General features: G+C 27.0%; 1 protein-coding gene across 1 annotated transcript; it reads left to right on the forward strand.

The window, feature by feature from the left end:
- Window positions 1–10,650: 10,650 nt before the first annotated feature.
- LOC120090063 (uncharacterized) lies at window positions 10,651–11,415 on the forward strand. Its single transcript, XM_039047552.2, has one exon. It carries the CDS (start codon window positions 10,759–10,761, stop codon window positions 11,221–11,223), a length of 465 nt encoding a protein of 154 aa, XP_038903480.1. The 5' UTR covers window positions 10,651–10,758; the 3' UTR covers window positions 11,224–11,415.
- The last annotated feature ends 3,442 nt before the right edge of the window (window positions 11,416–14,857 follow it).

Below are 14,857 nucleotides of genomic sequence, written 5' to 3' on the forward strand. Positions count from 1 at the left end.
GGTGTAGACTAATTGAGTTTTCATTGCAATACTTTCCATTCCCACCTATTTTTTTAAAAAAATTCCTATCTAACATTTTTGTCATTAGTTTGAAAAAACACTATATTCTTGAACTTAACCGCAATTTTAATAATACTTTTATTAATAAATAGAATATGTTTCCATGATTATGAACTGTGAGTTTTAGGACATTTCCAACAAAAGACACTTAGTCTTTGTTTGAAGGTTGGTTGTTTTGATGAAAAGAATTTAAGAGTCACTTATCTTGTGAAGTTTTTTCGTCACAAGTGTTTATTCTATCAATCTTCGAAGCCATTGAAGATTGTGTTGCTATGAGGTTGGAGACATACTCTAAGCCGGTTGTGTGCTTCATCATTATACTAGTTGAAAAATGATTCTCAAGCTTAGGGGGAGTCAAAGCTAATCGAGTGAAGTGTTCTTTACTTGAAGGGGAAAGATATGCTGCAAAGTGAGAGAGAGCTAGAGTTTCACGACTTAAGAGGAGCTTAAGCTTGCCAAGAGGGGAGTCTCTGTCTTACGGGGAGCTTGAGACATTGCTCATTGATGTCATTGCTTAGAGGAGCCTACGTATCTGAGAGAAAGAGTCTCATATCTAAGGGGAGCCTAGGTGTTCGGTTGAGTGTTGGAGCTCTACAGAGGTAACTATACTTTGAGTTGTCAATATAGATAAGTACTATTTGTAATTGCTTAACAAATATATTAGTGAAATTATCTTTCCATAGGCACACTGCATCCCAGACGTAGGTGTTAATCACGAAACCAAGTTTAACAATATCCAATGTTATTTCTCTTGCTACTTTTAGTCGTAAATTGTTCTGAGAATTGTTGTGACATAGTCCATAACATTCTTCATCGTGTGATAGGTACTTCCATATTATTTTAACACATATTTGCTTTTTTTTTTCCACATCTTTAAATTATTTTTCTGTTGTTTAAACTTTCTAGCCTTATATGTATTTTTTTTAACAAGTGTAGCCACGAACTAGGTGAAGGAGGAGGAGGACAAACATCCTTTCTTCCTTTTTCCTCTTTATATTTATTTTGTTTAATTATTTTTTTTATTTTGAGATTTATTGAGATTTAAATTATTTTTTAGATTGAGATTTTAGATTGAATATCTTTTTAAAAAAATAGTATTTTTTTAAAGAAATAAAATAGTAGTTGTAGATATATTAGAAGTAGGTTTTTAATGCTAATAAAAATAGTTTAGTTTTATTTTACATTTTTCTAAAATTAATGTTATTAGTTTGCTCGTTCTCTTAACATCAAAAATTTAAACGGATAAAAAAGTTTTATTTTTTGTGAGGAAGACATCCTACTCTTATAAGTTCATTTCAATTTTAACATCATGAAACACGTACAATATATGGTGGTTCTAAATAGTATCCAAAAATGGGTGAATATTATTTAAACTTACAACATTCAATAAAAATCACTAATGTTTTAACCTAGTTGGCTTACTCTGTCATATTTGTTGCTAATTCTTTGGACCTCTTATATGACGAGTTGGGAAGGTATCAAGCTAACAATTTCTTAAAATAATTCGTTCAAAATTGTAAAAAAAAATATTTATTGTTAAATTATAAAATAAAATATGACAATGATATTGCATGGAGAGACATATCCTTTCAAAAGAAAATTCTTTTTTGGAGAAATTTTTTAAGTTACAAATAAATTTTGTTGTTGGAACATCACCCAAGTCTCATCCACGCATTTAGAGTAAAAATAAAATAAAATTTTAGTTCAAGACCTAATTTAGTGAGAGAAGATGTTCGAGTAAACAAAAATGGAAGTACAAAACACATATATTAAATTAGAAAACAAATGAAAAATATTTTGTCTCACATTAATAATAAAATAGAGAAAATCAAAGAACCTTATTGAACTAAATACCTCCTTTATAAGACCTAATTCAGAGAATGTGAGTTATAAATCGACAAAGAACTTGGATATCAATAAAAATTAACTATATGACATGAACACAATAGAAAAAATCGAGTTATATCCACATTCACACTTATATATTGATCTTTAATTACACATTTTCTCGTATATACACAAAAGATGTCTATATAATACCCAACTCATTCCATTTCCAATATATTTCAACAAATTTTTCCTTAAAAATAATAGAACTACGAATAGATATTTTACACTTATACCTTATCTCTAACATCTAAAAGCCATCCCATCATAATCTTATAAAAGTAGTTTTATAATTTATTTAAGGGGAAAAAAATATATGAAAACAATGGCTATAAGATATTTTTCCCCTTTGAAAGCCAACAAGATAGCAAGCTGTAACAAGCTATGAGGTGTTGTTTGTTAATGTTAAAGCACATGTGATCATTAATCCATCCAAAAACATGTCTACTCTTTTTGTATTTGAGTGTCCCCTTTCAGATATTTCAATTTGGAGCCATAACCATCACTCACTTTTTTTTGTGACTGCAAAATTATTCTAAACTTATTTCCTTTCATCCCATATCAATTAAATTTTCACCTTTATCTCATGAATGAGAGTTTTGTTTAATTTTTACCATGAAGTAGGTTGCTACTTTATTTTGTTTACTTATTCTTATCTTTACCTGTCATGTCAAGTTAAATTAAACAATCATGTCTCTATGTATTTTTAGAGAAACTTACTTATACAAACTATCCTAAACTATGGAGTTTTGTTACCATTACAACTATAAATCTTTAATTTAGCAAGCATACAATCATTAGTTTGTTAAGTGTTGCAATTAATTATCCCTTCCGTTAGTATATTAATTTAGGGGTCATCGATTAAGTTAAATGTTCAGGGTTGTAATTTAATTTCATAATTAAGGGTAGTTTATTTGTGGATTTTTTAGCATATATTTACATTAAATTATTAAAGTAATATAAAATATTAATTACATATTTACAAGTTTTTTTAAAATACAATAAGAGGTAGAATTATTTGACATATTTCTTAATTGCTAATATATCAGTCAACTTGTACTCGCTTTGATATTAACTCTTATTAAATAATATGTTTATATTAACAATTAATTGAACAAAAATGATAGTTTTCTCTACAATTTGATTTATTTTTTTCCTAAAAAAATGATATTTCTGCCCAAATAACAAAAAAAATAATCAGTATACATTCTAAATTGGATGCATTATAGTCATGTTTATAAAGATGATTTTGGGTCTAGTTTTCATTTACACCCTAGATTTGAAGTCTTGTTTTTCTTTGATCCTTATTTTAAAATGTTACATATTTAGTCATTAAATTTTAAGTTTGGTTTCAAAATGTTACAATTTTAGCTTGAGATTTAAGTTCTGTTTCAATTTGATCCCTAAATTTTAAGATTTGTACTTTTAACTATGATTTTCATTAAATATTCACACTTAGTCATTGGTATTAATATCTATTAATTAATTTAGATTAATTATGAAGTAAAATTTTAAATTTAATTTAATAGTGGATTTTAATTAATTATAGTTCTTTTAAATTAATGAATAGATGTTGACACTAAAGATGAAAAGTGAGTATTTAGTAGTTAGTAGGAGTGTTCGTGGGTTTGGATAGATTAGGTTGAAAGACTACTCATCCCAATTGTTTGGATTATAAATTTCTTCAACCTAAATAAGTATCATCAAAAAATGAACACAACCAAATCTACCTATAGAACATTTGGGTTAGGTTAGCTTGGATTACTGGGGTTTTTATTTAGATTTTTGTTCTAAAAGAAAGTAAAGTATTAATATGTAAAAATTTGATTTAATTATTTTCATTTATAGAATTAAGATTAACAATTCAATTTCAATTTATATAATGTAAAATCTCTTTTCAAAGTGCTAAAAAAATTATTTTAAGAGTTGTTGAGAATAAATTATCCAATAAAAACTAATGAAGTTAAATAAAATTAAAACAAATATATGTGTATCTAATTATATCTAAGTAAAGAAATATATATGTTAAGTTTATAATAAATTCGGTTGATTCTGGTTGGTTTGAGTTCTTTTAGGTGAACACGTGAACCAACCTAACCCATAAAATTTTCATTTAATTAAACCCAACCCAACTCGAAAAAGTTGATAACCCAACCAAAATCGTACGGGTTGGATTGGGTTGATTAATTTTTTCAGATCATAGGTTCTTTTGAACACCCTAGTACTTAGTGAAAATTGACGTTAGAAGTATAAATTTTGAAACCTAATGACTAAATTGAAACGAAACTCAAATCTCAAGGATAAATTTGTAACATTTTGAAATTTATACTAAATTGAAACCAAATTCAAGATTTAAAAACTAAAAAAGTAACGTTTTGAAGCTTAAAAAGAGAATCAAATTGAAATTAAACTCAAAATCTATGAATCAAAAATATTTTTGTTGTTTATTTTATTTTATTTTATTTTATCGTAAGGGACTGAAATTTTGTTTCTTTCAATTATATATTTATTTTAAATTTTAAAAGATGTTTAAGCAACTTAAAACAAAGCCGTTATTCAAGTAAAATCTCACAATATTTATTTTCTAAGTGGGCATTTATTGGCATGACAAATTGATTTAACTGAATTGTTTGTTGGCACCTCGATTCATAAATGCAATATTTATTAACATATTAATATCAAACTATTTATTTATTTATTGTTAATTTCAGAAATGACAAAATTTATATACATTTTTTTATAAGAGAACATACATACGTGTGTGTGAAATTTTATACATAGCAATTAATTTCTTTTTATAATTATTCCATTATTATTTTCTATTATTATTAAATAAGATATTATAATTTGTTACACATCACATCACAACTATTATTTTCCCTTTAACTATTAATTTACTTATATTTTATCAGTGAAACAAGAAAATTATATCATATTTTATTTGTTATAGAAATGAAATAATTACTCAATAATTTTCTGTTACATGTCAAATTTGATGTATTTTAACATATATTTTCTATTTTAAGAGTTCATTTGAGATCAGTCATACTTTGCTTTTAAAAAGTAGTTCTTTTTAATCTGAATCCATTTTGGAAAAATATACATTTTTTAAAACAAAATTTGAGATCTAATTAATACAACAAAAACAGTTTATTTGTAGATTCATTTGTAAATTTATTTAAGAGTTCTTTTCAAATATAGGAAAATAAATCAAAATATTTATAAATATAGTAAAACTCCATCGTCTATCTAGGATAAATTGCGATAGACTAATCTGTATCATGTAGTCTATCGCAATCTATCACAATAAATATTTTCAACAGTTTTATCATTTAAAATAATTTTCTTTTATTTTAATTAACATGAATAGATTGTGTTTTAAATCTTAAAATTATATAAAGGTCAGATATATCCATAAAAGGAAAACTAGGCTATAATATTAGTTTGTTCCATGCTCTTTATGATTGATTTTATTTTATTCTATATATTTTGATTCTCTAAATTTAATCTGCATAGTTTCAATAAATTTTATAAAAGCCTTATCCTTTTCTTTCTATAATCTTCAAAACATATTTACATTATGTATTTTTTATTATATATAAAACTCTCTCACCTTTTTAAACAAAAATTATATATTTATTTCCTTTATCAAACTCATTTTGGTATAGACACATTTGATTGCACCTTTCCATAAAGTTCAAATTTAAAGTATTCTATCCTCACATTTTTTATAACACAAACCCAAACTTCTCAATGAAGATATTTCTTTTAAATTATATTTGAAAGTGTATTATACTTTTACCTAGATAATTGACTCGGTTATCGAGTAAAATTTTATTTTCTCATATAAAAGTTCAAAAGAAGTCTCAAAAATTGAAACGTATAAATTTTAAGAGATGTTACTAATGTCATAACAAAATAAATTGTACTCAAATTCATTAAAAAAAAATTAGATTCACTTATATATATCATGCATAAGCTTGAGTTCTTACTCTTGATAAGTGTCAAACTTAACCCGAGAGACAAACCGACTTGTCACGTCGAAAAATTGGTTGCTAGGCTGGACTAGTACTTGCTTTTGTGTGTCATGGCCCTCTTCGTCTTTGGGCACATGAATTGTTTAGAGAGAGAGATTCTCTCTAAAGCTTCTTTGGGCATTTTGAATCTTAGCCACACAGATGGCTAGGGCAACAACCAGAGAACATGAACAAACTTATATAGATATTTTTTTATATTCAAAATTTAAATAAATTTATTAAAAAAAAAAAAAAAAAAACATCCCACTCCCAAAATCAACCTTTTCAAAATTATGAAAAAATAAAAGCGTGTATATATATAAAACTGACACTAGAACAACCTTTTTAATGAAATTTGTGAGTTTGAAGTTTTGATACCAATAATCTAAAGGTTTTTTTTCGAACATACTAAAATAAGTCAATTTATTTATAAATATAACAAAATATCATTATCTATTAGTGACATTTTATTATATTTAAAAACAAAAAAAATATATGTTTGGTCTCTAGGTTTTAGATTTAATTTCTATTTGGTCCCTAAGTTTCAAAATGTTATACATTTGGTTCTTAAGTTTCTATTTTGGTATCAATTTAGTCTCTACGTTTCAAAATGTTACAATTGTACCTTTGAAATTTGAGTTTTATTTCAATTTGATCCCTAAGTTTCGAGATATTAGATTTTTAATTTTGATTTTTCATTAAATACTCACTTTCAATTATTGACGTCAATGTTTATTGATTAATTTAAAATAATTATGAAGTGAAAGTTTAAATTTAATTTTAAAAGTAATGCAAAATAGTGAAACTTAATTAATTATAATTCTTTTAATTCTTTTAAATTTATTGAGATACATTAACACTAGAGACAAAAAATGACTATTTAGTAAAAAATCGAGTTTAAAAGTGTAAATCTTAAAACCTAAAGACCAAATTGAAACAAAACTCAAATGTCGAGGGTAAAATTGTAACATCTTGAAACAAAATTCAAAACTTAAAGACAAATGTGTAACATTTTGAAATCTAGAGACCAAAAAGATATTTTTTTCTTAAAAAATATTTAAAATAATTATTCATTATTTAATGGTTAATTTTGTGTATTGACCACACAAATTCATCATGTGAAAATTAGTTTGATTTTTCATCGAAATTAATGAGTTTTTGGAATTTTACCACAATATTTATTAAAGTTCGGTGAATTAATAGAAATTAAATTTGAAAATAAAAATTGCAAGATTCATCTAATTTGGGTTAAAAGGAATTAAAACGTTTGTAAAAATTTATCCATATTCTCATGTCTAGTGTAATTTTTTTTTCCTTTTTCTTTTTTTCTTTGAAAAGGATTTTTTTTTTCTTTTTTCTTAAAATATTTTTATTATAATAATTAATATACATATTATTCCATAAAAGAATAAGATAATTCAAGTTATCATTGGCACATTTTTTTTCCTATTTTTGGGTATTTTGCAACTGCTTTCTTAGGATTGTCATTTCTGTAATAATATTGATGTTTTAACCTATTAATTAATTATTATGACTTCATTGATAGCTTGTTCATTTAATATACTATAAACCAACTCTTCTGATTGGTTTATAATCAATCCTATTTTGTTTTAAAGGAATTTTATGAATTTATTTCTTTATTTAATTTTTTTTAACAAACATATGAGATGAGAGACTTCAAACTTCTAACATTTTAGTCAAGATTATGACTCAATTAGTTGAATTATGCTCAACTTTATTAATTTTAAGTGGTAATTAAACAAAAATTTATCTAATAAATATTATAGTTGAGAAGACGAGAACATATGATATCATGAAGCATACCTTGTCAACATGAGTATAACTCAAGCAACATGCATAAAATTTGAACAATTGACATTGAGATCAGATATTTGATTCCCCTACCTCACGTCTGTTAAAAAATATCTATATCCTACTTTAAAATTTATTAAAAACCTTTTAAACCAATATTTATTGTTTGTATGTGGGTTACAAAAGTTGACCTTGAGAATTCATCATTGTCTCTTAAATCACCAATATTAATTGGAAAAACGTTGTAGGGGTTTGAATTCAATATACATCTTGAAACAACTTGCTCTAATATCATCTTAAATCGACCCAAAAGTTTAAAAAATTATAATATCTAACATTGTGGAGATTTTAAGTTCATTGCTTATAATCTCTAATTTTGCCTATTTGTATTTTAAAAAATCTTTAACAGATTTTAAGTTTTAAAATATGCAATATGTTCCTAAACTTTCAATTTTGCATTCAGTAGATTTTGTCACGTATTAAAAATAAAATAAAAGCAACTAAATCTATTAAATATAAAATTGAAGTACATGTCTAATGAAAATCTAAACTCGAAAATTTGTTTCTAGTAAATTTGTAAAATTTTAAAATTATTAAATAGGTCTAGACTATATTGAACACAAATTTGAAAATTTAGAAACTCACACCTTTTAAGATTTAAAAACCTATTGAACACAAAATTGGAAACTCAAAAACTTAGTAGACACTATTAAAAATTATACGATAAAATAGACCAAAATTTAAAAGTTGATTAATTAAATTTGTAATTTAACTGTGGCCAATCAAAAGAAGAGAACAACAGAAGTGGGTGTACATGCAGACAGAGGATTAAACTTAGGGGGTTTTCTAGATTATTCCATGTGGTTGTGCAGTTCATCAAAATTTTATGGTCCACTAGTGACTTGTGCCATATAAAGTCAATGGCTAAAGGGCAAATGCATACAATCACCACAAATTTTAATTTTTTACTTTTCAATACTTTGGTAAACTTTTACCACCAATGAAAAGTACTTTATATATACATACATATAAAGAGAAAAAGAACTATAGTTCTACTTTTTCTTTATAAAAAAAATATTCTTTTTATTTTTAAAAATTAGGCTATGTAAAATTAGTTTTGACTCAATTTTTATTTTTTAAAAAAGGTGTTATACACGAACCTATCAATTTAAAGAAAATTAAAATTGACTTCTTGACAAATTGAACACACTATCGCACCCAAGCATGTTACATGCTATCAAGCAACTCAGAACTGCTAACATGAATATAGTTTTAATTGATATAAAATTTGTATTATTGACTTCGAAGTTAGAGGTTTAATTTCTCATCTACATAATATCAAAAAAAAATCCAAGGAATTGAAACCAATCACAAGAACTAAAATTTAACTAACAACATAAATTGTGAGTACACATATTTGTTAAATTTGATTGGTTTTTTTTTTTACTTAATTATGATATGTAACTCTTTGGTACTGAGAATTTAAAAGTTTTGTTGACATCACTAAAATGCATCACAATACAACTAATTTCAACTGAATTTAATACTATTTATTAAGGAGTTATAAATAGGTCAAAATATGTGATTATTAAAATAATAGGACAAATGAACACTAGAAAATTTGTGGTATTGATCTCCATGGAAAATCATAATGTGAATGAAAATAGACGATATAGAAGCAAAGAGGAATTTTAGTTTCTATGTGATGATTTTAAGGTTGAAGTCACTATTTTTAGTGGTCAATGTAAACCATTATATGATATTAATATATTAAGTATTTTTTAGTGGTCTTCACCCTTATTGCAAACCCCACGATTCTTCTTTTTCAAAGAAGAAGATAAATATAATTTAAAACTTTTTTGTGGGAATGTCCTGTTCTCAAATGAACTTTTTTTTTTTTTTTTAATTTTCATTTGTCCCCAAATTGTCCTCTCTCTCTCTCTCTCTCTCTCTCTCTCTCTTTTCTCTTTTTATTTGAGACGAAAATGAAATTACAAGTGGAGGGCACTAAGTTTAGAATTTTTTTACATAAGAGAACTACTTTAAAGTATTCCTTTTAGAAAGTAGTCTAGGCCATTTGTGGGCTATATGCATGCATTTTTCATATATATGTTTTTTTTAATAATTTTTTTACAATTTTTTTTTCAAAAATAATTTGATTGGTTCATTTTAGCCAAACAAAACCCATCTCTTTTTTCTTGTTTTTTTTTTCTTTTTTCTTTTTTTTTTTTTTTTTTTGGAGAAACAAGGCATTGATCTTAATAATTGGATAACAAGAAAGCATATGAGAAAGGAACAATTTTTGTGAAATAGGCCAATAGGGGATGGGGGACAATTTGGGTAAAGAAGTCAATTTAATGATTTCAAAATTGTAATAGGAGTATACCAACAAATAAAATAAAAATCAAAGGTCAAAAAGAAAAACATTAGTATTTGTTTTTCACTTCTTTGGTGTTGTGTTTAATATTGATGGTCGAAAAAGTGAATTAAGAAAGTAAGTCTCTGTGATCAAGATTTAGTTAAAAAATTAATTTTTATTAACTTATCGATTATTTTAGATTTTTTCGATACATTTCGAATAGATTACACATCAAAAAAATATTACCTCAAATGCTTACGTAATTTTTCAAATCTTTAGCTCTATTTTTATTTCCATAATTTTATACAATTATATCAAATAAATTAGTTTATTTTTAAAATTTACTTTATAAGAGACCTATTAAAAAAATAGATACAAAGTTGGAGGAGTAACTTTACTCTTCATTTGACCCATGGATGGGTCCCACAATTAAAAACATACCTTTCATGACTTATTAACTTCTTCCCATTCAAGCAATTAAAATTTCATTTGGTAACTATTTGATTTTTTTGCTTTTTTTCTTCTAAATTAGTGTACTTCTTCCCCTTTATATATTAATCATCTTCCCCCATCTTCTCCCTCGCTTCAATCTTCCTCCTTCTTCTGCTTCACTTTCTTCCAGCTATGGCTTCTGCACGTGCCATGCTCGTGCTCGCCCTCTCTCTTCTTGCTCTTTTCTCCTCTTCCATTGCTCAATCTCCTTCCCCTGCTCCAGGTCCCGCCTCCGCCGCCGCACCGCCGCCGTCAAGCCCCCCGCCGGTTGCAGCTCCCCCAACTACACCTCCCCCTGCAGCCTCACCGCCGCCAACCATCTCAACTCCACCGGCGGCGGCTCCTCCCGCCATCCCACCGATGATGGCTTCTCCACCGTCTATGGAGTCAAGCCCAGGCCCAGGCCCAATGCCCGACAGCCCACCATCACCTCCAGGTCCAAGTCCAAGCCCAATGTCTATGTCTCCGCCGACTCCGGCGCCAGCTCCATCGCCGCCGTCTCCTCCGCCGCCGAGCGCGGGATTTTCTATCCACCAGGGTGGTTACAAGGCGGCTGCTGCGGCGGTGTTGGGTGGCCTAGCCGTCTTCTTGGTTTAACACAGCATAACACTTGAATTTGCTGTAGATTATTATTATTATGATTATTATGAGCTCCATACTCATTTGTGTATTCTTTTTTCTTTCTTCATCATTTCCATCTCTTGAGAGCAGCCCTGAGTGATATTTTGTGAGATTTGTTAGCATTTTCATTTTTTCTCTAGCTGAATAAGAGAGACTTGTTTCTTTGTCCATGGTTTCATAATAATTTACTCAAATTATATCTTTTATGCTAATATATATCTTCCTCCCTAGAAATCGAAGATTCAATCTTCATCGAACTGTATATTCAAAAAAAAAAAAGAAACAATTCGAACGATCTAAAGTCAAATTCTAACAATATTTCAATTGGACATGAATTACTATTTTACTAGTTCATTTTTTTTAAAAAAAGAAAAGCTAAGGATTCGAATTGTAGATCTCTTGGTTGCTAACATATCATTATGTATCAATTAAATTAGGTTAGTTTTGGCCGTTTGTGGTTCAATCTTTTAAGTGTTTAAATTATTCAATTATGCTGGAGATAAATAGCGAACGTAAATGATTTCTCCATAAGAGAAGGAGAGGGTTGCAATAATTTAACAAATGAGGGGAATAATGCAAATAAAAAGAGAGAGAATGAAAAAGAATAGTGAAGGATATGAAGATATATTCATAATTCTAAACTATTAAATGGTAGTGAGCGAGCAATTATTAAGAATGCAGCTCAAAAATGAATACAAAAGGCCAAAACTAAAGTAGATGAATTGTGAGAAAGAAAAAGGAGGTTAGTTGGTAGGGTTAGAGAGGGGTAGATGGAGGAGTTGTAAGGGAAGGGAGAAAGGAGTAATGAGATGATGGATGAGTGACTTTGTGGTGGGGAAGGGAATGGGGAGAAGAAAAAGTTAAAGAGCCAGCTGTTGAGGTAAGCAATTTGTGGAGGCCAAATTCCCCTTTGGTTTTGGGAATTTTGTCCACTTGAATCTCTTTTTGAGCCAAGCAAAATAAGTATTCAACTACAATGCATCTACTTTCAAATAATTTCTAAATACAAAAGTATTTAGTTTTGCATCCCCAACCATACCTATTTTTATACATTCCCACTTAATTGTTTGATTATTCTTTTTTTTGAAATATTTTAATTCTTTTTTGGTGTAAATGATGAGAGGTAATGTATAAACATGAATGCAATCTTGAGATGTACGAGTATTATCCTTTGTAGATATATCAATCTAAGTATAGTTTAAGATACAGAATATTATTTTAGTGGTTTGATTTACAATTTTACAGTTGTTGAATGCGACAAAAAGAAATCCCAAATATTGACAATGCATAATCATCTGTCTTTTTTTCCACTTAAGTTTAACAATTGAGAGATCGAAATGAAATTATCACTTTTTTAGATCAAAATTGGTATCTTATCTCTTGGATAATGTCTAGATTGGAGTTTAGTCTTAACCATCATGGAATTTTTTTATTTAAAAAAAAATTGAGAGAGAGACTAACTTAGTAGTGGTGGAAGCATAGGCAATACATGGAAGGGGGTAGCGATGGCTAGAATTTGTAACAAAACGACTGAGTGGGAAAATGATGTTCACATGGGTCTTTTAACAAAACAAACACCAAAATCCAACAAGAGAAATGCAAAAATATATATAAGAAGAATGGAGGAAGAATATGGCCAAGTCGTAACTATTTCTTTTTTTCTTTTTTAAAATTAAGTCTATTTTCTCTTTTTCATTACCATGATTTGCATTTTTCTTTAATTACAATGATTAAACTCTTAGTTAAACTCAAAAACCAAAAATAATTTTTTAGAAGTCACTTTTTTTAGTTTTCAAATTTTGGCTTTATTTTTTAAACTATTGGTAAATAGTAGATAATAAAGAAGAAATTTGAATGTGAAAATAATGCCTATAAACTTAATTTTTTAAAATAAAAAATAAATAAAATAGTTACAAAGTGACTCGTTTCTTTCTAAGAAAAAAGAAATGGGTCATCCTTTCTTAATTCGAGAAAGACTATTGATTTGTTTAATAATTAGTAGTTAAAGCTCCATTAACATGTTTAGTAATATCTTTGTTTCTTGTTTTGTGCTTTTCAATAGTACTTTTCAAATATATTCAAATTTAACAAACACAACATTACTCTCTGAAAAACTACATTTTTATATATGTTAAAAAAAGCCTGGACTTCTAAATCATTTATAAAAGTGTAAAATATAGAACAGACAAGTTGGCAAACAAACTAGCTAGTTTTTCTTCTTTTTTTTTTTCTTTTTTTTTTAATAATAATTAAAAAAAAAATTGACTAGCTCCCGAAGAAAGGTAACAAAGGTATGTTAAAATAGGTTGTTAAGAAAGTCATTTTAATTTATTTATGATTGGTGGTTAGATACAATTTAACGAGTTTTATGTTTTTTTTAATATAATATTAGAGTATTGAACTCAATTACAGTTGAATTATACTCCTTTTGACGTACAAATCTAATGAGTCAAATATGAAATAAAGAAACTTGTAAGTAAAGAAACTTATTCTTAAATGTAATTAATAAAAAGTCCTTAAAAAGGGTAAAAATAGATAGATGATTAAGCATATTATTAAAATAATTACAACATAATTTCTTCCTGTCATGACGAATAAATATAGAAATTCTCTCATGGTCCTAACATCCATGAATATTAAACATCCATTTATATCTCTAATGTCTTTTATAAATACTCGTAAAATATAAAAAATGTAATCTATAGAAATACTAATAACAATATCCATAACTTAGTTCGGAGGTAAAAAAAACTTAATTATTAATCTAAATAAATTTTATAAATTTTTTACTTACAAAAATATCCGTCGACATATCAGTGAAATTAAAATCTCGATATCAATATCAATATCGACATCAATATTTTAATCATTGGTTAGACTACAAGTTTAGTGCTTGAAGTTTTAAGTTTATGTCAATTTATTCTTAAGCTTTTAAAAGTGATGAACAAGTAAATTTAAATTTTATATCTAATTGATTCCCTAAACTTTAAAAAATGTCTTATAGGACCTTAAACTTTTAATTTTTAATCTAATACATCTCTAACATTTTTCAATTTTGTTTTAATAGGTCCTTTGTCTCATTCAACAATTTTTAAAACCCACATACTTATTAGTTGCAAAGTTGAAAGTTCAAAGTTCTGCTAAATATAAAATTCAACTAGATATCTATTAGGTGAATTAATTTTTAATTTTTTACAAATTTTGAATATGTCTATTACTTATCAGACACAAAACAGAGAATTCACAAACCTGTCAAACATTTTAAAGTTCAAAAACTCATTATACACTCCATTGTGAGTTCAGAAACCTGTTAGACCTTTTAAAAAACATTACAACGATATTTTGGACACAAGCTTAAAAATTTCAGGGATTAAAACTTGAAATTTGACAAAAACTTAACTCACATCCTAATAAAACATTGATTACAATACCTTTTTTTGTTCTTGTAAAGCACCAATCTATGATAAAAGAGGGATTAGATACTAAGAACCATAGACTATAGTGTCCAACTCAATACTTTAAAAGATGGAAGCATAAAGGCATTGGATTCCACCTTCAAAAGAGGAAGAGCTCTAACAAATTAAGAATCACCTCATCCTTTTATCTTCAC

This window comes from Benincasa hispida, chromosome 11, assembly GCF_027475165.1.
Source record: "Benincasa hispida cultivar pf3 chromosome 11, pf3_genome.v1.1, whole genome shotgun sequence".
In the NCBI taxonomy this organism is placed as follows: Eukaryota; Viridiplantae; Streptophyta; class Magnoliopsida; order Cucurbitales; family Cucurbitaceae; genus Benincasa; species Benincasa hispida.